The following is a 22072-nucleotide window of genomic DNA, read 5'->3' on the forward strand; positions in this document are numbered from 1 at the left end:
GAGCGAGAGAGAGACAGAGAGTGAGAGAGAGAGAGCGAGAGAGAGACAGAGCGAGACAGAGCGAGAGAGAGAGAGCGAGACAGAGATAGAGAGACAGAGCGAGAGAGACAGAGCGAGAGAGAGACAGAGCGAGAGAGAGACAGAGCGAGAGAGACAGAGCGAGAGAGACAGAGCGAGAGAGACAGAGCGAGAGAGACAGAGCGAGAGAGACAGAGCGAGAGAGACAGAGCGAGAGAGACAGAGCGAGAGAGACAGAGCGAGAGAGAGAGTTACCCCACTGTTCCTGCAGTGCTGTCAGGTTGTTTAGTAGTCGCTGGTGGTAGTCTCTCTCTAGCTGAACACACCACACTGCTCGCTCATCTGGTCCACGCAGGGTTAAGAAAACACACACACCCCCCTACATCCTTCAGTGATCCAGTCAGTGTTTGATTTGTTTAATTATTATTTTCTATTTCACTAGGCAAGTCAGTTAAGAACAAATTCTTATTTACAATGACGGCCTAGGAACAGCGGGTTAAACTGCCTTGTTCAGGGGCAGAACGACAGTTTTTTAACCTTGTCAGCTCGGGGATTCGATCCAGCAACCTTTCGGTTACTAGTCCAACCACTAGGCTACCTGGCGCCCCAGACACAGTGAAAGCTGGGGAGGGGGGTGAACGGGAGTACTCTCTACTATTAAGGAGAAGTCCACACAGGGTTTAAAGCACCTACTCTCCTGTATAGGGACTGTAGCTGGCTCGGGATGGGTCCCACACAGAGCAGTGTACTGGAGAGATCCCACGTGTTACAGAGGGATTGTGTTAGCCACCGTCATCCATAAACATGAGTCCTCCTCTCTTTCAACAGGCACTGAGGCGCTCTGTATAAAGCCCACAGCTTTGCTGAAACAAGCCACACACACACACACACACTGTAGTGGTCGTGGCTGAATGAAGACTAAAACAAAGAGGACAATGATAAGATCAAATCCAAACAGTGCAGCTGGAATGTCGTGGAATCTTTCAACTAGAACACAGTCTTCACCTGAGAGTTAGAATGAACCGGAGAGCACTGTAATTTCACTGGAAAGACATGAGACATGAGCTGACTGATAAGGATACAATCTTCCTAGACTTAGGAGGACATAACACACCTGTTCAGGCCCAGGAGTGGGAGGGTGAACGGAAAGGCTCTGGAGCAACGAACCGCCCTTGCTGTCTCTGCCTGGCCGGTTCCCCTCTTTCCACTGGGATTCTCTGCCTCTAACCCTATTACAGGGGCTGAGTCACTGGCTTTACTGGGGCTCTCTCATGCCGTCCCTGGAGGGGGTGCGTCACCTGAGTGGGTTGAGTCACTGATGTGGTCATCCTGTCTGGGTTGGTCTGGGTCAGCCAGAAGAGGACTGGCCACCCCACATAGCCTGGTTCCTCTCTAGGTTTCTTCCTAGGTTTTGGCCTTTCTAGGGAGTTTTTCCTAGCCACCGTGCTTCTACACCTGCATTGCTTGCTGTTTGGGGTTTTAGGCTGGGTTTCTGTACAGCACTTTGAGATATCAGCTGATGTACGAAGGGCTATATAAATAAATTTGATTTGATTCAGTACCTCTCTCACACACACACACACACACAAAGTAATAAGGATACAATCTTCCTGGAGGACAAAGGCCTCGGCTACCTGAAGAGATGGAGGCAGAGTGGAAAGGGTTAAAGGACAACATTCATTTACATTCTAGTCACCCAGAGCAACTAAAGAGTGTATTCCGCCAAGAAAGACAAATGCCACCATCAATAGTTAAAACATCTTACAGGCCTAATACTGAATGACACTTAAAACTACGTCTCGTATAACTTTGACCCCCAGACAGAACATGCCCAGGTAGCATGAGACGTTTACCTGATTCGCAACACTGATACCCCAAAAAACCCCTACTTAAGAAGAGTGAAGAAGATAAACACACACAAACACAGTGGAGAAGCACGAGAAACACGGCTAGTCCCCGCGAGCACAGCGGAAAACACAGGAACTAAATGGAGAGTCTTTCAATTCCTCCTTGATCACAGCTGCATTTGTAGTTTCCAAAGTTCCCCCAGTAGCTAGCGGGAGGTAAGACGAGCTCCACAACGGGCCTGACGCAGCAGCAGCCTGTTTAACAAACGGACTCTTGCGACTGTTTTTTATCGTTCTCCTGCTGACTGAAGAGGACAAAAACGGGACAGAGAGAGAGAGAGAGAGAGAGAGAGAGAGAGAGAGAGAGAGAGAGAGAGAGAGAGAGGAACAGAGAGAGAGAGAACAGCCCCCCGTGTGTGAAAGTTCATCAGAGAGAGACAGAGAGAAGGGGAGACAGAGAGAGAGAGAGAGAGAGAGAGAGGAACAGAGAGAGAGAACAGCCCCTTGTGTGAAAGTTCGTCAGAGAGAGAGACAGAGAGAAGGGGAGACAGAAAGAGAGAGAGAGACAGAGAGAGAGAGAGAGAGAGAGAGAGGGAGGAACAGAGAGAGAGAGAACAGCCCCGTGTGTGAAAGTTTGTCAGAGAGAGAGAGAGAGACAGAGAGAAGCGGAGACAGAAAGAGAGAGAGAGAGAGAGAGAGAGAGAATAGGAGCGTTTGTAAGTGAAAGATAGAGCAGGAGCGCCGTAATAACCCACTGGCCTCTCTCTCGCACGCTCTTTCACACAGACTCTATCGCTCTCTCTCGCTCTCCATTGTTGCAAGCTCCCCTACATTTACATAAATATGAATTGCTCACTTCGCTTGCTTGTGGTGGGTGTTTAAGAGAGAGAGCGACAGGGAGGGAGAGAGAGAGAGGGAGAAATAGAGAGCGAATGAGGGAGGCAGTGAGAGAGAAAGGAAATAGGCTTTAACCATTCTGCTGCCTTGCTGTCCCGAGGCACTGGGCTATTTATAAGGCTTTCTCTAAACAGTTAAACTGTTTAAAAAGTTTCACCACATTACAGCAGTGCAAATGTGCTCTTTTTACCCCTAAAAAACAGATGCTCTGACGGAGGTCGACTGACCGAAAGCACAGTTACAATTAAATAAATGAGCATCAGACTGGAAGTGTGCAGAGACTTCTTCATGTTGCCCCTAAGACAAGAGAAAAGTAGACTTACTCGTGTGCTAAATGTTTTTATAGGAAGTTTAACAGTATCAAATGTAATCTCTTCCTAGAGAGCTCCCCCTTAAAACTCAACCAGGGGAGACATAACAAACTCTCATTCTATCCTTACAAGGGCTGGCTCAGGTTGGTCAGAACTCCCGGGGTTGCTAAGCGCTATCTGGCTAGCGACCAATCAGATTAGGGAGGTGAACAGATGCGAGTTGGTTACTCTAGAGGTTTGTTCAGTGAGGTGAAACATTCAGAGCGTTTCAGAAAGAAAATGAATAGAGCTGACACGATTCCTTGTTCTACCCAACAGATAACCATGGCCCAATCCCACATGACCTCCTAGACAAGGGTTCCCCAACTGGTGTCCCGCGGTCCGAGTTTGTCCTGCGGGTAATTTTATTCGGCTCGCCAAGTTGATGTGTTTTGGGGACATAAAAGGCTGTAAAAACACCAGCAAATCAGCTCCAAGTGATTTAAATTTTGGAAATCTGTTCCAAAGTATTCCAAGGTATAATAGAGAGAGAGATGTGATCGTATACCAGCGTGTCGCGACCCTGAAAACGGGGTCGAGGGTCGCGAGAGAAAGCCAAATGAAATGAATAAAAGGGCACTTGGTTGATAGAAGCAGGTTTATGTCAGTAACCCCTGGTAGCTGCTAGATGAGGTTGTAATAAACAGAGTGGTTTCGGTTTTCCTCCTACACATGTGACTGTCTTTTGAACTGTTTGAGCTACAAAATATTATGACCTCCTCAATGAAAGCTACTACTCTCAGGAACACTTATGCCTCTTCTACACACAAGACCAGGCACTAAATCAGATTGGGGGGGGGGGGGCCATCAGTAGCTAGGTTTCCATCCAATTTGCAAATGATTTTCATGCAAATATTCTCAAATCTGCATAAAATAATATGCGAATTTTCCCACCAAAGATGTTTCCATCAAACTGACTTTTTACGGATAAAAGGCTATGCATGATGACGTAGGGCACACAAAAATGACCTTTACTGTTAAATTCCCATGCACCGAATGAAAAATACAAGTAAATGGATTTCTGTCGCGTTTTCAACTCTACTGATTGTTTTGTCACAAAACCTGTTGCGTTATGTAGCAAATCGGGCCACTCTGGTCTTGGAACATGCGCTCTAGCCAACCGCTGACAGATACGGTGTGGGTAGGCTACCTACATTATATTTGTCAAACGGCAGCCAAGCATCAATCTTCACGTCACCAGAATAAGACGCTAAATATTTACTGGAAAGTAGCATCAAGCTCATCACCTTGCACTTTCACCACCCTGTGAAGTTCATCATAACTTATTTCATCAGTAGCCTAATAAACTGCATGCTTTCCCGAGTGGTAGTGGGAGGACCACACAACATATCATCGCGTGACTCCAAGTTTACTTCAATATGATTGATGGTTATAATATCAATATTTGCACATAAAGGAGTTTCTATCGCCATTTCTCGCAGAATTAATTTTACCAACACAAAATGGGTCCCACCAATGTCGAACGGTCAAATTGTCTGTCGGCATTTATAAAATTTGTTCGGGCATTTCATGTCTCCAACAGCCCGGTCGTTGACTTTTTTTTCCATGTGTCTCATAATTCATCCGCATTAAATGGTTGGATGGGAACATGGTTAGTGATGATGTTCTCTTCTACACAAAAGAGCATACAAAATGTTTGCCTGATGAGCTTCTGAACTTCCCAAAACCTTTCTGATGCATTTCAGTCACATCAAACCATACTTCCTTCAGATTGAAATACTGTCAAAAGGACTGTCAGACTGATTTGTAATAGCCCAATATTGATTTATTTATTATTACATCTCTTTCTTCACATGGTGGGGGTTGCAAAAGTTTGCCATAAAATGGGGTTGCGGGCCACAACGGTTTGGGAACCCCTGTTGTAAACAAACATAAGCAAGGTTTGAAATTAGGTTTTAGTCAAATATTATATCCGTTTGGGCTTATTGGGCGGCCAATTTGCGGTCTACAAATTATTTGTAATTATGTTCCAGCCCCCTGACCATCCACTCAAGAAAGAAAATCAGCCGGAGCTGAATCTAGTTGATGATCCCCGCCCTAGACCCCATGTGCTTGTGGAGGTCTGACAATTTTTGATTGGTATAAGCCAAGCCTTTCCAAAGTCTAAAACAGTGGGTCTCCCTTCAGAGAACATCAAGGTAACCAAGCCCCCACCTCTCTCACTGAATGAAATTATTTGTTTAAGAGACATTCATTCCATTCTGTTGTAAAACAAATAGTTGCAATGAAACTGTTAAAACAACTTTTTCAGTTTTGGACACTGCTTCCTGATTGTAGGCATTAGTCTCCCACTCCTACATTTGGGCTTAAATCATGCTCTGTACGACTTAAACAAGCAACTGACTTAGTAGAAGCATGTAATCCATAAAAGTGCTTTCAGAATATCCAGGTATCCATTTTTGTTTCTAATACAAAGTATGTCATTGCCCTTTTAAGACGCCGTTGCCCCTTTAAAAACGATGTTGCCCAGTTGCCATCCTAAGCCATGGTGGAAAATCAGGTTGGAATTGCATTTTTATTTTATTTTTTAAACACCACAAGTGCCATTTTAAGAGTGTACCCTCCCCATCCAACCTGACAGAGCTGGGGGAGGAACCGCAAAGAAGAACGGGAGAAACACCCCAAATACAGGTGTGCCAAGCTTGTAGCGTCATACCCAAGACGACTCGAGTAATCCCTGACAAAGGTGCTTCAACAAAGTACTGAGTAATACTTATGGAAATTGGATATTTCTGTTTGTTTTTCTATTTGCACAAATTTCTAAGCCTGCTTTTGCTTTGTCTTTATGCGGTGTTGTGTGTAGAGTTACGAGTGAAACAATTTAATACATTTTACAATAAGGCTGTAATGTAACAAAATGTGAAAAAAGTCAAGGGGTCTGAATTTTTTTCCAGAATGCACTGTAATATTTACACATTTTTAGAGAACCCTAATACAGTTTGATTTGGCTTTCCTTTTACGCGTCCTCTGAAACTCTCTCCCGCCCCTTTGGGGAGGTGCGCATCACTTTGAAAGCCTGCAGGATGGTGAAACTTTCACCTAGCCTATCAGAGGGAAAGTTGGAGCTATTACCATATTGATTGCCCAGCAAAGCCTCTCAGATCTGTGCATAGGGTCCAAGGGTCCATTTGGGATTAGGACCTGTCTGGTCTGAACAATACGTTTCTATCTGAACTTTGTGTAACGTTGCACCTTCCTGAACACGCCCCAGGATGTGTTTGAAGAAGGTAGGGAGTAGACAGAGAGGCTGAGGTGATGATCAGATATGACAACAGTGCCCCCTACTGGTGGAGATGGGAATAGACACTTTGCACTTCACTTCATGCAGAGTTCTGTGGTGAAGCTGTGTATCACAATGACAGGGATTCTACCACACCCAGTCACACCTGACAGCCCTGTAATGGCTGTGTGGCTGTGTGTGTGTGTGTGTGTGTGTGTGTGTGTGTGTGGTGTTCAGTCAGTCTGGTAAACAGAATCACAGCTCACCACACGTAGAGGGAACCACGCCTGGCTGTCAGAGGACCGTTCACTTGAGAACAGCGCAGGCAGGTAGAAATACCATATATAGAATGGAGAGGGAGGGGCACACACCTGATGGAGGTACTGAGGCAGGTGGGAGTGATCTCCCCGTTCCCCTAACTCCTTTAAGGTAGCCAGGAGGGCAGGGCTAGGGATAGGCTCTGCAGTGGAGGTGGTAGGTCCTCTGGTAGAAATGGTGGGTCCTGTGGTGCAGGTGGGGCCTGTGGTGCAGGTGGTAGGTCCTGTGGTGCAGGTGGTAGGTCCTGTGGTGCAGGTGGGGCCTGTGGTGGGGCCTGGGGTGGAAATGGTGGGTCCTGTGGTGCAGGTGGGGCTTGTGGTGGAGGTGGTAGGTTCTGTGGTGCAGGTGGGACTTGTGGTGGAGGTGGTAGGTTCTGTGGTGCAGGTGGGGCCAGTGGTGGAGGTGGTAGGTCCTGTGCTGCAGGTGGGGCTTGAGGTGGTAGGTTCTGAACTGGAGGTAGTGGGTCCTGTGGTGGAGGTGTGTGTCTCGCCCGCAGGGTCACTGTAGCAGGGTTCGTCTGGACTTGTTGCTTGGGAGCTGATGGGATCTGTAGTCTCTGGAGACACAGAGGGCCGGAGCGCTACCGGACTGCCTACAGAGTGAGAGAGAGAAAAGAGAGAGCACTGCACATCAAACATTAACGTTAAACTGTTATAAAAGTCTGAAACCAGATAGAGTAGCAGTGAAAAGCGAGATTGAGCAAATCCTCTACCTACTTCAGCTTGGCATTAACGACTACACACACTCTCGCTAAGTACTTTCAATTTGTGTTTCTGTGCTGTGGAAGCCATACGGCCCATTTGAGCAATTCCACGTCCTGACAAGTCAATAAATCCTTTATGATCCCATGGTGGGAAATGCATTTGGTAGCTGGGGACATAACATACATAGTATAATGCATCATTGAGCACTTGAACCGACACACACACAAACGAGGTCTTGCTCAGAGAGTGTGTGTATTGGGACAGTTCACACACCATACACAAACGAGGTCTTGCCCAGAGAGTGTGTGTATTGGGACAGTTCAGACACCATACACAAACGAGGTCTTGCCCAGAGTGTGTGTGTATTGGGACAGTTCAGACACCATACACAAACGAGGTCTTGCTCAGAGAGTGTGTGTATTGGGACAGTTCACACACCATACACAAACGAGGTCTTGCCCAGAGAGTGTGTGTATTGGGACAGTTCAGACACCATACACAAACGAGGTCTTGCCCAGAGTGTGTGTGTATTGGGACAGTTCAGACACCATACACAAACGAGGTCTTGCCCAGAGTGTGTGTGTATTGGGACAGTTCAGACACCATACACAAACAAGGTCTTGCTCAGAGAGTGTGTGTATTGGGACAGTTCACACACCATACACAAACGAGATCTTTCTCAGAAAGTGTGTGTATTGGGACAGTTCAGACACCATACACAAACGAGGTCTTGCTCCGAGAGTGTGTGTATTGGGACAGTTCAGACACCATACACAAAAGACAATGAGATGGACAGTAAAAAATAACTAAGCTTCAGATCCTCAAACTCATCTCAACCACTTTATTTTCCCGCGGTCTTCCCTCCTCCTCTCCTTTCTTCTCCCCGACTTTCTACTAATCTCTTCTATCTCTCCACCTCTTCTTTTCCTTCTGTTCCCCTCCTTGATGTACCCTTTCTCCTTTACCTCTCCCCCTCTCTGACTGTAGCTGATGTGGTTGCTCGGACATCACCGGGTGTGATTAATTGGGTGAGACCCGGTCTGTATGCTACAAATCTGATCCGCTGACCGGTTAACAGGGTTAGCACGCACGCAAGTCCAGCCAATTAACTAACCCAGACCTTCAACCATGGCCACAAGCACACACAGTTTAATGAATAGAATTGACTGGTGCTCTGCCTCCTCCTGATCAATGGTACCCAACCAAATAACTGAAAATAAATAAAGGTGATATATTTCTAGAAACCCCTAAATATATTTTGATATCTATAAACCAAGCTGTCTCAGTGTGTGTGTGTGTGTGTGTGTGTCACCTTACCTGTGTCTGAGAAGGAACAGTCAGTCATAGGAGTGTCGGGGGATTGGCCATGAGTCACGCTGCTGTCCTCCTCCTCTTCTTCCACAATCACATCATCCTCATCCCCGTCTTCCTCTCCCTTCACCGTTCTACCTTCCTCCTCCTCTTCCTCCACATTGTTGTTTAAAGAGTTCTGTTGGATGAAGTCTCGTCCAACCCTCTGACCATCCTCTAGTTGAGTCTGCGTCCGGTTCTGGTTTTGGTTCTGATTTGGTTCCGAGGGGTCTGATTGGTTGCGGTGGAGGTCAACCCCACCCTCAGACAACACTGGCCCCTCCCTCTCACACTGACCTGGGAGCAGATAAAGAGAGATTAGACAAGAGCTTCTGTTGTTGTCATTACACACGGCAGGAGATTCTAATCTGCTCCGTAGGCGCTCATGACGACCTGAGAGAATTATGGTATAAGCAATACGGGTTTAGCTCCATCTTACCATTCAGATATACTTTCACCATGGCTGAGTCCCAATTCTTCACCCTTCTTCCAGAATGTGCATTTGCACACTTTCATGCATGGGTTTTTACAATGGTAGAAACTCTGTCCGGTCAACACTAATCCCAAGCTTTTAAATCAATGACCGGCAGGAAAAATGTGGAGAATTGGGACGTAGCACATATTTCACCTCTCTCTCCCCCTGCCTCCACTAATAATAATAATAATAATACATTGAATTTGTAACAGGCTTTTCATTGAAAGCCAATCTCAATTTGCTGCAGTGAGTGAATGAAAATAAGTCGTAGACAGAATAAGGGCACAACAAGACCGGGCAACTGACACAAAGAACACAACTGACGCTACAAGGAACAAGGACAACAAGGCTATAACACAGCTATTACTAACAGAAGGCCTTCCTAAAGAGAAGGTTTTAAGGCCCGTTTTAAAGGAGCCCAGAGTCTGTGGTGCCTTCAGGTGGTCTGGGATTGCATTGGGGGTGGGGGGGTTAGGTGGGGGGTGGGGGGGTCGAGCAGAAAGACAGATCTTCCATGGAGCGGAGCTTAGTCCTGGGGGTGTGGAAGAGCAGGCTATTGCTCAATCTGAGGTTGCGGGCGGGGCTATGGGATACGAGAAGATATTTGAGGTATGGAGGGGCCATGGATGTACTAGAATGTCAGCAGGAGTTCTTTTAAATTCAATTCTGAATGAGACGGGGATCCCTCTTCTATTACTTCCCAGTCACCCTCATCCAATGGTCTCCCCTACCTCTTCCCTTCCTCTCTCTCCTCCTTACCATCTTCCATGGGTCTTCTCCTCCGTGACCTCTCAGCATGAAGGTCAGCAACTCCCCCTGCCACGCTTACCAGACACAGCCCTCCTACTGACGAGAGAGAGAGAGAGAGAAAGAGAAAGAGAGAGAGAGAGAGAGAGAGAGAGAGAGAGAGAGAGAGAGAGAGAGTGTAAGGCAATAGAAAACAAGTCTAACGCCATTCCTACAAGTGTCAAACCATGAATATTTACACACACACAACACACACACACTCCTCTATTTAGGCCTAAAAGTGCCTCCGTGGAGTAGTGCTGTCCTGGTTCTCTCCAGCAGAAGGCTAATTACTCCTGTTAGCTCTTAGTGACTATTAGGTCAAAAAGAGAGCACTTATCCCTATGGTCCCCCTTCAGAGCACCGTAGGGTTAGGCCCATAGAAATAGACTTCATAGAATGGACGTTTCCCCTGAGAATTACAGTACATGGAACATGGAGAATTTAACAGAGCAGCACGGCAGGTGTGGTGGTTTATGCAACGCCTACCTCTATATATATATATGTGTGTGTGTGTGGAGGGGGCATGTTGATGCCAGCTGAACTTGGCAACTGTTATTGTTAAGCCCTACTTGCAATCTCGCTCTGTTACTCTTGCCCCCCCCCCCCCCCCCCCCCCCCCACCCCCCTTTCTATCCAGAGCTCGCCCTCTCCCTTTTCACTCTCTCCGTCTTCCTTTCCCCTCCCCGTCTCCATCATCACATCTCTCTTTGTCTTTATCTTTGTTCTCTTCCAGGGTGACCATAAATAATGAAGTACATAGACGGGGGGGGGGGGGGGGATACACACACGGGTCTACCAGGCAGTAGCTTAGTCCATCTCACGTGAGAGAAGAATGGGTTAAAAAAACAGCAACATACACAAACACATTTATCAATCCAGAGCCAACTCAACTGACAAAAACACACAAGTAACAACATGCACAGTTACTCACAATTAGGCAAATTCACACACAGGGAGTACGTTCCAGAAAAACTAGCCTAACTGCACACAGCAACACACACACTATGCAGCAGAGAAATAGAGGGCTGTTCAGGTGACTCATCTGAATCTTATAAGAGCCCCTCCATGTCATTTCTACAGCTGCTACATGTGTATCTGAGGGCCTACCTGGAGGATATTAGATAGTGACATATGTGTTTCTCTCATCGAATGAAACTACTACACTGTTCTCACCCAGTGGTCAGGGTCTTCCCTCTGACACATTCAATCACTTTGATAACGTGACGTATGTACCTAGCTGCCAGATGAGGATGGTGACAAACATCATACGGTCATTAAATCAGATGTTTTTTTGTAGTCAGAACCTCTGGGCACGACACTTAGCTACCAATCAGTCAGATAAGATAATAATAAACACATTTTGGGAAAATTGGCGTTGTCACTAAGGTTACAATACTGTTCCTGCAAATGCGAGCTAATGTTACGCCGATGCGATACGCTGGAGCTGCTTTTAGCTCGTGTGGTGTCAGTGATTCGTTTTCTTCACTGGCTTGTCAATGGGTTTGATAAACTGGCTAGCATAGCAAGTTAACAGCTAGCCTAACGTTACCTACCTACCACTGTCTGTTTTGCTGCTTGAAGCTAACGCTACTGTGCCTACTGGCTAGCAAGGTCCTGTGTTTTGTCAAAATCGATATGTATTATGATTTTATTTCTTTAAATGATACCCGAATACATGCGTACTATGAATGTTTAACACACGGTTGGATCATGTTGATCTAGCTGTCACCTAGCTAATTTACACATCTGGCTGGCTGTCAAGCTAACGTTAGCGCTTTTACATCTGGCTTTTGCGGCGCGCTGTGATGCAAGTTGTCGCCTTCTAGTACACAGCAATAACTGGTGGTACTTACGATGTAATTAATTTCGTGTCTTGTATCCAGTACGCAGGGTGCTGAACCGAACATTGACCGACTGATGTTGCAGATTTCTCTTCCTGAGACCGATCCAAACAAAATGACGTAACTGTCGTACGGTAATGAGGAAACCTTCAAAATAAACGCCCACATTTCAAAACATTGCAATGTGGATAACGCATTCAACTGATACAGAATTTGAATCAATGGTCACTTTTATTGTACCAACAAGAACATGCAATAAGTAGTTTATGATAATGAATTTTAAAAATATGGTTGAATTATTATTTTTTTAAACCAATAATGAAAAAATACTGGTTGACACTGGTATGTTGAGAACATTGGGCTGGAGAGAGAGAACTTTTCAACCTGTCTCAGCTAACGTTAAAGCGGGATGGGAAATACTCAGTAGGGTCTCTACCAAATATGGTTGGTTTTGGAGGGGGACTGTGTCGCACGACCTGCTGCGGCACCTTCACTCTGTACCGCATAATGCAATACACTGTAATAGACTGTACGTGGGATACTTACAGTATTGTATTCCAACTATTTTCTTAAATCCACCCTGATCGCAATCTCTCCAAAGGATCGCCTCTTGGATTTGGGTTTTGGACTGATTCGTGGATCATAGCCCATCTCTCCAAATTGTCATTTGTGAGAAAAAACATGTGGTTATTATTTGGCCTTTGTCTTATTATAAACTTAAATGTTTAGTATTCCACTTCCAAACATAAAAAGCACTCTTAACCATGAAAATGCAGTAAATATGCAGCAGTACTCATTGGACCATGTAAATAAGGTATTTCTGGTTTTTATTTGTAATAAATTTGCAGAAATGTCTGAAAACCTGTTTTTTTTTTCTTTTCGCTTTGTCATTATGGGGTATTATGTGTAGATTGATAAGGAAAACATTTTTTAAAATCCATTTTAGAATAAGGCATGTAACATAACAAAATGTGGGAAAAGTCAAGGGGTCTGAATACTTTCCGAATGCACTGTAATCTGTGCCCAGTAGTCCTTTTTTGGCATTTATCTCAGAATGACAGTTTAACACACGGTTGGATCATGTTGATCTAGCTGTCACCTAGCTAATTTACACATCTGGCTGGCTGTCAAGCTAACGTTAGCGCTTTTACATCTGGCTTTTGCGGCGCGCTGTGATGCAAGTTGTCGCCTTCTAGTACACAGCAATAACTGGTGGTACTTACGATGTAATTAATTTCGTGTCTTGTATCCAGTACGCAGGGTGCTGAACCGAACATTGACCGACTGATGTTGCAGATTTCTCTTCCTGAGACCGATCCAAACAAAATGACGTAACTGTCGTACGGTAATGAGGAAACCTTCAAAATAAACGCCCACATTTCAAAACATTGCAATGTGGATAACGCATTCAACTGATACAGAATTTGAATCAATGGTCACTTTTATTGTACCAACAAGAACATGCAATAAGTAGTTTATGATAATGAATTTTAAAAATATGGTTGAATTATTATTTTTTTAAACCAATAATGAAAAAATACTGGTTGACACTGGTATGTTGAGAACATTGGGCTGGAGAGAGAGAACTTTTCAACCTGTCTCAGCTAACGTTAAAGCGGGATGGGAAATACTCAGTAGGGTCTCTACCAAATATGGTTGGTTTTGGAGGGGGACTGTGTCGCACGACCTGCTGCGGCACCTTCACTCTGTACCGCATAATGCAATACACTGTAATAGACTGTACGTGGGATACTTACAGTATTGTATTCCAACTATTTTCTTAAATCCACCCTGATCGCAATCTCTCCAAAGGATCGCCTCTTGGATTTGGGTTTTGGACTGATTCGTGGATCATAGCCCATCTCTCCAAATTGTCATTTGTGAGAAAAAACATGTGGTTATTATTTGGCCTTTGTCTTATTATAAACTTAAATGTTTAGTATTCCACTTCCAAACATAAAAAGCACTCTTAACCATGAAAATGCAGTAAATATGCAGCAGTACTCATTGGACCATGTAAATAAGGTATTTCTGGTTTTTATTTGTAATAAATTTGCAGAAATGTCTGAAAACCTGTTTTTTTTTTCTTTTCGCTTTGTCATTATGGGGTATTATGTGTAGATTGATAAGGAAAACATTTTTTAAAATCCATTTTAGAATAAGGCATGTAACATAACAAAATGTGGGAAAAGTCAAGGGGTCTGAATACTTTCCGAATGCACTGTAATCTGTGCCCAGTAGTCCTTTTTTGGCATTTATCTCAGAATGACAGATTATTGAGCTCAATCTGTAGTTTAACCTCTCATTGCCAGCTGTTGGAAGATCGATAAAGCGAGATGGGGATACAGGGTTTCTCATTACAGTGGTGATTTTTGACCTTACAAGAGAAACATAAAGTACATAAGTATTCAGACGCTTTACCATGATACTTGAAATTGAGATCAGGTGCATCCTATCACTCTTGACATGTTTCTACAACTTGATTGGAGTAACTCTGTGATAAATGAAATTGATTGGACATGAGCAATTGGGGGAGAAGGGCCTTGGTCAGGGAGGTGACCAAGAATCCGATGGTAACGCTGACAGAGCTCCAGAGTTCCTCTGTGGAAATGGGAGAACATTCCAGAAGGACCACCATCTCTGCAGCACTCCACTAATCATGCCTTTATGGTAGAGTAGCCAGACAGAAGCCAGTTCTATGTAAAAGGCACAGGACAGCCCGCTTGGAGTTTGCCAAAAGGCATCTAAAGGACTTTCAGACCATGAGAAACAAGATTCTCTAGTCTGATGAAACAAAGATTGAACTCTTTGGCCTGAATGCCAAGCACCACGTTTGGAGGAAACCTGGAACCATCCCTACGGTGAAGCATGGTGGTGGCAGCATCATGCTGTGGGGATGTTTTTCAACGGCAGGGACTGGGAGACTAGTCAGGATCGAGGGAAAGATGAATGGAGCAAAGTACAGAGAGATCTTTGATGAAAACCTGCTCCAGATTGCTCAGGACCTCAGACTGAGGCGAAGGTTCACCTTCCAACAGGACAACGACCCTAAGCACAACGCCAAGACAACGCAAGAGTGGCTTTAGGACAAGTCTCTGAATGTCATTGAGTGGCCCAGCCAGAGCCCGGACTTGAACCCCATCGAACATCTCTGGAGAGACCTGAAAATAGCTGTGCAGCGGCGCTCCCCATCCAACCTGACAGAGCTTGTGAGGATCTGCAGAAAAGAATGTGAGAAACTCCCCAAATACAGGTGTGCCAAGCTTGTAGCGTCATACCCAAGAAGACTCAAGGCTGTAATCACTGCCTAAGGTGCTTCAACAAAGTACTGAGGAAAGGGTCATGAATACTTATGGAAATGTATATTTCAGTTTTTTATTTTTAATACATTTGCAAACATTACAAAAAATATATATTTTTTGTTACTTTCTTGTTACTTACAACCTCATGCTAATCACATTAGCCTACATTAGCTCAACCTTCCCGCAGGGGACCCTAAGAAAGACACAATTCTTCTGTACTCTGACAAATGCACAAAGACTGACTCATCTGTGTCGAAAACTCTTCCATCTCCACTTACTAAGGAGGATTATAAAATATTAAGCAATGAGGACAAGTGGTTCAATGACCGACTAATTGCCGGGTACAATTATCTTTTGAAGTCACACCTTAGGTAAAAATGTGTGTTAATGTCACCTGTGTCTTTTGCGAGTCAGGGTTTACAGAGTCTGCTTTGTGACAGCAAAGGGGTTATGCCAAATGTGCCTGTACAGGTGCACAATTGGTGGCGTGTTGATCATGTGATAGCGCCTGTGAAATTAAAGTCACATGGGACAGTTATAGCTGTGCAACATATACTGTAGTTAGTAGAACTAAATGCATTACATTAAATCTTACACTTATCGATTCCTTATGCCAATATGAAAGAAAATTAAAGGATAGACAACTTCCACTTCAGAAATACCTGGCATTGCAGTATCTGGCAAGATTTGTGGTGGATGTGACACTAAACTATGAATTTTCTCATCCATTTTAGAAAACAGTCAGACGGTAGTAGTTGTGGTGTTTTTATGTGTGCTTATTCTCTGAAGCAGCCTTCTTAGAGGGCCATGTGAAAACGCTTTGTAAAAATGGCATGCGAGAGTATGTTTCACTGTGTATCAGTTATCAGAGAGAAAATAACAAATACATTTAAAACTGAACAGAAAATGGCCTTTATTGACCTTTTGATAATCAGCAAGTCTCTGTATTATGTATCGTCTTCCAATCTCGTCTCTATTATTGGGTTTGAAAACATGCTTAATAGAACTCAACAGTATACTGCTAACCTTGATAGAAAAGCAACACATAGAGGCCTATAACCTGTAATGAATGTCCTCCATTGTTGTTCTGAAAGCTTGATTATTAACTAGATAATAAGCCTTGACAGTGTACTGCTAACCTTGATAGATAAGAAGCCCGATATCCATTGCTGTTCAGAAAGTGTGATTATACTGTGTCCTAATAGACTGGTTAATATCCATTACATTTAACTTGAAAAATAATTGAGATTTTTGTTTTGATCAACAACAAAAAAAGTGTGGCTTTTGTGTTTTTGTTGTTGTTGTTGAGTGTGTGTTGATTTCAGCAACATGGATAGTACCAGTCCATTTACAGCTGTGTTGCTGGATATGTACGACATAGTCCCCAACCAAAACTACACATATTTGGTTAGTAGAGACCCTAATGAATATTTCCCACCCATATGAGAAAGGTAAGCCCATATACATCCATTGTAAGGGAAAGGGGGATGCCTAGTTAGTTGTACAACTGAATGCCTTCAACTGAAATGTGTCTTCTGCATTTAACCCAACCCCTCTGAATCAGATGCGGGGGGCTGCCATAATCGACATGCACGTCTTCGGCGCCCGGGGAACAGCACAGTCTATTACAGTGTTTTGCATTAGGCGCTATAGAGGGGGCAGAGTGAAAAGCCAGCAGCAGGCCACGTGACACAGTTCACCTCCAAAACTAAACATATTTTCTTAGTAGAGACCCTACTGAGTATTTCCCACCCCACTTTAGCTGAGACGGTGATTGGAGTGGGTGGAGTAAGGAGTCACCAGAACATTTTATTTAAGATCCACTGTGCAAAAATCGCTCCAGCTTTTCCTGGCTGCTAAAATTCGAATAATTAGCCTAATTTCAGTTTATGTGACAAAATAAGCAAGTGTAGTGTGGAGAGTCATTGCACCATCTAAACCGCGGTGAAATATATTTTCTATAACCAAAAATATTGTATTTTCAGCTGTTTGAAGTTGGTGTACTTAGAACCAACCGATCTACAGCTTCTTAGGCATGCTTTCAATGACAGATCAATAAATCCTATTTCTATGTGAATTTGTTCAGGTAGCTCAAAAAGTTTACATATTGCAGCTTTTAACCAGTTGCACAGCAGAAGATACCCATTTAAGTTTAGCAGACTATTGAATAAGTACGATAATATACATTTGCATTTGATAAAACATCTATATCTTTAAACATAGCCTTCACAATAGCTTTCAACATACCATTACTTGTGTAATGTTTAAAATAAATGCTGGTATAAATAATACAACATAAAAAATGTAATTCATCAAATTATCCATTAACTTTTTCAAAAGTGGTTGCAATGCTGTGAAAAAAACAGTTGTACTGCACAAGTGCAAAAAAAATAGATATTCACAAAGTTTAGCATGTCTTTGCAGGTGGAGTCTTATAACAAAAAAATATTCTGCGATCGTACTGCTAGCATAATATCCTGCTGCTAGGAGAACCGTTCAATTGTAAAAAAAATCTTTGGTAATACTGCCTGGGGATTCCCAATCAGAGCTTCCCTGTCTGTGCTGTCCAAACGAGTTTCGCATAGCTTTTTATAGGTGGTTTGGGGCCATCATGCAGTCATGGTGTGTAGGTACAAATAAGGTGAGGTCAAGCATCAGAGATGTGTGGGCATTTCGCAGGTGAAATTTCATATTCATATTTTTTTGTGTTCTCCAGAGAAAAACACTTTCTTTACTGCATGAATAAATGGTTTCGGTCAATAGTTCCTTTTTCCTTGAAACATCATCGGAGTTGCACACCAAATCACAGTCATGACTATAGCTCAGCATTCAACACCATAGTAACCTCCAAGCTTATCATTACGCTCGAGGCCCTGGGTCTGAACCTCTCCCTGTGCAACTGGGTCCTGGACATCCTGACGGGCCTCCCCCAGGTGGTGAAGGTAGAAAACAACACCTCCACTTCGCTGATCCTCAACACTGGGGCCCTACAAGGGTGTGTGCTCAGCCCCCTCCTGTACTCCCTGTTCACTCATGACTGTGTGGTCAAGCACACCTCCAACTCAATCATCAAGTTTGCAGACGACACAACAGTAGTCAGCTTGATTACCAACAACGATGAGACAGCCTACAGGAAAGAGTGCTCTGGGAGTGTGGTGCCAGGAAAATAACCTCTCACTCAATGTCAACAAAACAAAGGAGATGATCGTGGACTTGAGGAAACAGCAGAGGGAGCACCCCCCTTTCCACATCTACAGGACCGCATTGGAGAAGGTGGAAAGCTTTAAATTCCTCGGCGTACACATCACTGACAAACTTAAATGGTCCACCCACACAGACAGTGTGGTGAAGAAGGTGCAACAGTGCCTCTTCAACCTCAGGAGGCTGAAGAAATCTGGCTTGTTACCTAAAGCCCACAAACTTTTACAGGTGCACAATTGAGAGCATCCTGTCGGGCTGTATCACAGCCTGGTACGGCAACTGCACCGCCAGCAACCACAGGGGTCTCCAGAGGGTGGTGCGGTCTGCCCAACGCATCACCGGTGGCAAACTACCTGCCCTCCAGGACACCTACAGCAACCGATTTCACAGGAAGGTCACAAAGATCATCAAGGACAACAACCACCCGAGCCACTGCCTGTTTAACCTGCTATCATCCAGAAGGCGAGGTCAGTACAGGTTCATCAAATCTGGGACTGAGAGACTGAAAAACAGCTTCTATCTCAAGGCCATCAGACTGTTAAATAGCCATCACTAGCACATTAGAGGCTGCTGCCTATATACATAGACTTGAACTCACTGGCCACTTTAATGGAACACTAGTCACTTTAATAATGTTTACATATCTTGCATTACTCATCTCATATGTGTATATTGTATTCTATACTATTCTACTGTACCTCAGTCTATGCCGCTATCCGTTATCAAGGTAAGATCCAAGTGCAGACTGAAGTAACAGTGTTTATTGTGACAGGGGCAGGCAAATGACAGGTCAAGGCAGGCAGGGGTCGATAATCCAGAGCCGTCTGTCAGTCAGGAGCTGCCAGAGCCGTCAGTCAGGAGCTGCCAGAGCCGTCCGTCAGCCAGGAGCTGCCAGAGCCGCCCGCCTGTCCTGAGCTGCCAGAGCCGCCCGTCTGTCCTGAGCTGCCAGAGCCGCCCGTCAGTCAGGAGCTGCCAGAGCCGTCCGTCAGTCAGGAGCCGCCCGTCAGTCAGGAGCTGCCAGAACCGGCCGTCAGCCAGGAGCTGCCAGAGCCGTCCGTCAGCCAGGAGCTACCAGAGCCGTTCGTCAGCCAGGAGCTGCCAGAGCCGTCCGTCAGCCAGGAGCTGCCAGAGTCTCCCGTTTGTCCTGAGCTGCCAGAGTCTCCCGTTTGTCCTGAGCTGCCAGTCTCCCGTCTGTCCTGAGCTGCCAGAGTCTCCCATTTGTTCTGAGCTGCCAGTCTCACGTCTGTCCTGAGCTGCCAGAGTCTCCCGTCTGTCCTGAGCTGCCAGAGTCTCCCGTCTGTCCTGAGCTGCCAGTCTCCCGTCTGTCCTGAGCTGCCAGAGTCTCCCGTCTGTCCAGAGCTAGTCAGGAGCTGCCAGAATCGCCCGTCTCGCCGGCGCTGCCGGAATCGCCCTTCACTCCGGAGCTGCCGGAGTCACCCGCCTGTCCGGTGCTGCCGGAATCTCCCGTTTCCCCATAAGGGGAAAGATCATACAAAATGAAACACTTCAACAAACAAAACCCATCCCACTTGTTCAACCACAGGCCACTCCAAAATACATCCCTACACAGGCTCAGGGGCTTCTGATGTCGGAACATTCACCGACAGGATTTCTTGCAAGGCCTCGGCTGTGAAATCACAAAGACCCCAAAAACGTTCAGCTGCATTCACAATAATTCCAATTTTCTTAGACTTCTACTCCACTTGTGCTGTACTGTACTACCCGTGTTTCTTCCCCGCCGCTCATTCCTTCCATTCTTCTCACCGCCTCCAGATGGGAGACATGCTGGACACTCCTTAACCTTGCCACCTCATTGTCCTTCACACTAACAGGGCATTCCATGAATTCAGGCGCATGTTCACCTCCACAGTTGCAACATTTCACTTCATCTGTCATATGATACTCTTTCTTTCTGCACACGCTTGACACATTACCAAATCTTTTACATTTATGACACTGAAGGGGTTTGTGCACAAAAGCTCTTACAGGGCATCTCATGAATCCTAACTTTATATGAGAAGGGAGAAACTCTTCATCAAAGAACAGTAGCATGGATGAAGTTCATCGTCCACCATACAGGTCAGTCAACATGCACCAACCACTCCATCGATGTCTTTAGTAATATCCTCTGCCTTTATTTCTTCCACCACACTAGAAATAACCCCCTAGAGAGGTGCCCTGTTATGAAAATCAATACAGGAAACATTACACTCCGATATCTTTTTGAGTCTTAAAACACGCTTCTTCTGCTCCGCAGACACAATTTTTTTTGTTTAAATAAGACCGCTATTTGTGACTAACACCGAATCAACACTTTACTCCGACACATTCCGTATTCTCCTTCATTACACGGATTTCCCAAGCAGCATTGATCCAAAACACTCACTCTGACCAAACACGGGTCTCGTGGTTTCCTATTTTCCACCACAGCTTTACTTCTCTTGTTTCCCTTATTCTTCATCACGGTAACCGACTCATTCTCACTTTCTGCACTATTTGCTTCACCCGAGTCACTAGCAGTTTCAAACAAAACTTCAGTTTCCACCAGAGCATGTGGGCGGAGTTGAGTGGTTGGAAATCCTGCTAATCCATAAGCGCTCCTTCATGTCTTCTTCTTCGATGATGTTTAACAGCAGTTGGCATCCAATATGTTGCATTACTGCCACCTACTAGACTGGAGTACAACTCCAAAATAACACCACCCTACGCCACTATTTAAATCTATTTAGTCCTACATCATGCCAACAACCTGAAAGGATGGGACATCACCACTTAACACACCCTGTCTCTCTGCTGAGAGTTACAGGGTGTCTCGCACACCCAAATACCTCTCTGCTGCTGCCACCAGAACCTCAATTTTCTGTGACTTACGTTCCATCCCTGCAGAACAGTTGATAACCATTGCTATAAATGCTAAAAATCCAACCTTTCTGAAACATATATCACTTGTTGGCCTATCCCTCTGTACTGGTACAGATCTACTACTCACACCACTCCTCTTCCGGATCCTTCTCCCATGACCCATCTTCCTCTACTGTCTTCACTGCCTCAGCATATGACAACTTCTGCACTACTCTAACACCGAACCCAGCCATCGTGTGCTATCGTGCATAAATGTATTTTGTCCCCCTACACCAAACACGATCACAACATGCAGGTTAAAATATCAAAACAAATTCTGAACCAATTACATTAATTTGGGGACAGGTCGAAAAGCATTAAACATGTATGGCAATTTAGCTAGTTAGCGTGCACTTGCTAGCTAATTTGTCATATTTAGCTAGCTTGCTGTTGCTAGCTAATTTGTCTTGGGATATAAACATTGAGTTGTTGTTTTACCTGAAATGCACAAGGTCTTCTACTCCAACAATTAATCCACACATAAAACGGCCAACCAAAACGTTTCTAGTCATCTCTCCTCCTTCCAGGCTTTTTCATCTTTGAACTTATATGGTGATTGGCATCTACACTTTTACCTCGACAACCGTCAAAACATTTAGTCTTTCAATCACCCATGTGGGTATAACCAATGAGGAAATGGCACCTGGGTACCTGCTTCTATAAACCAATGAGGAGATGGGAGAGGCAGGACTTTCAGCGCGATCTGCGTCAGAAATAGGAATGACTCCTACTTTAGCCCTTGGCATCGCAGACGCTCGTTGACGAGCGTGAGGAGTGTGGGTACAATAATTGAATAGCATGGATTTCTAAATGTACGCTCGCGCACGCGATGTGTCTG

The 22072-nt window shown here is 44.8% G+C and overlaps 1 protein-coding gene across 1 annotated transcript in view; it reads right to left on the reverse strand.

The window, feature by feature from the left end:
* The window catches only part of LOC139383905 (consortin-like), a 26191-nt gene extending 14295 nt beyond the window's left edge, over nt 1-11896 (reverse strand). Inside the window, exons 1-6 of the mRNA XM_071128509.1 lie at nt 11839-11896; nt 9960-10046; nt 8693-9022; nt 6725-7263; nt 1622-1652; nt 274-360 (exon numbers count right to left, since the gene is read on the reverse strand). Of these exons, the coding sequence (XP_070984610.1) occupies nt 274-360; nt 1622-1652; nt 6725-7263; nt 8693-9022; nt 9960-10046; nt 11839-11896 (1132 nt within the window). The remainder of the gene's footprint in view (nt 1-273; nt 361-1621; nt 1653-6724; nt 7264-8692; nt 9023-9959; nt 10047-11838) is intronic.
* Nucleotides 11897-22072: the final 10176 nt, after the last annotated feature.

Source organism: Oncorhynchus clarkii, chromosome 25, assembly GCF_045791955.1.
Source record: "Oncorhynchus clarkii lewisi isolate Uvic-CL-2024 chromosome 25, UVic_Ocla_1.0, whole genome shotgun sequence".
Taxonomy (NCBI): Eukaryota; Metazoa; Chordata; class Actinopteri; order Salmoniformes; family Salmonidae; genus Oncorhynchus; species Oncorhynchus clarkii.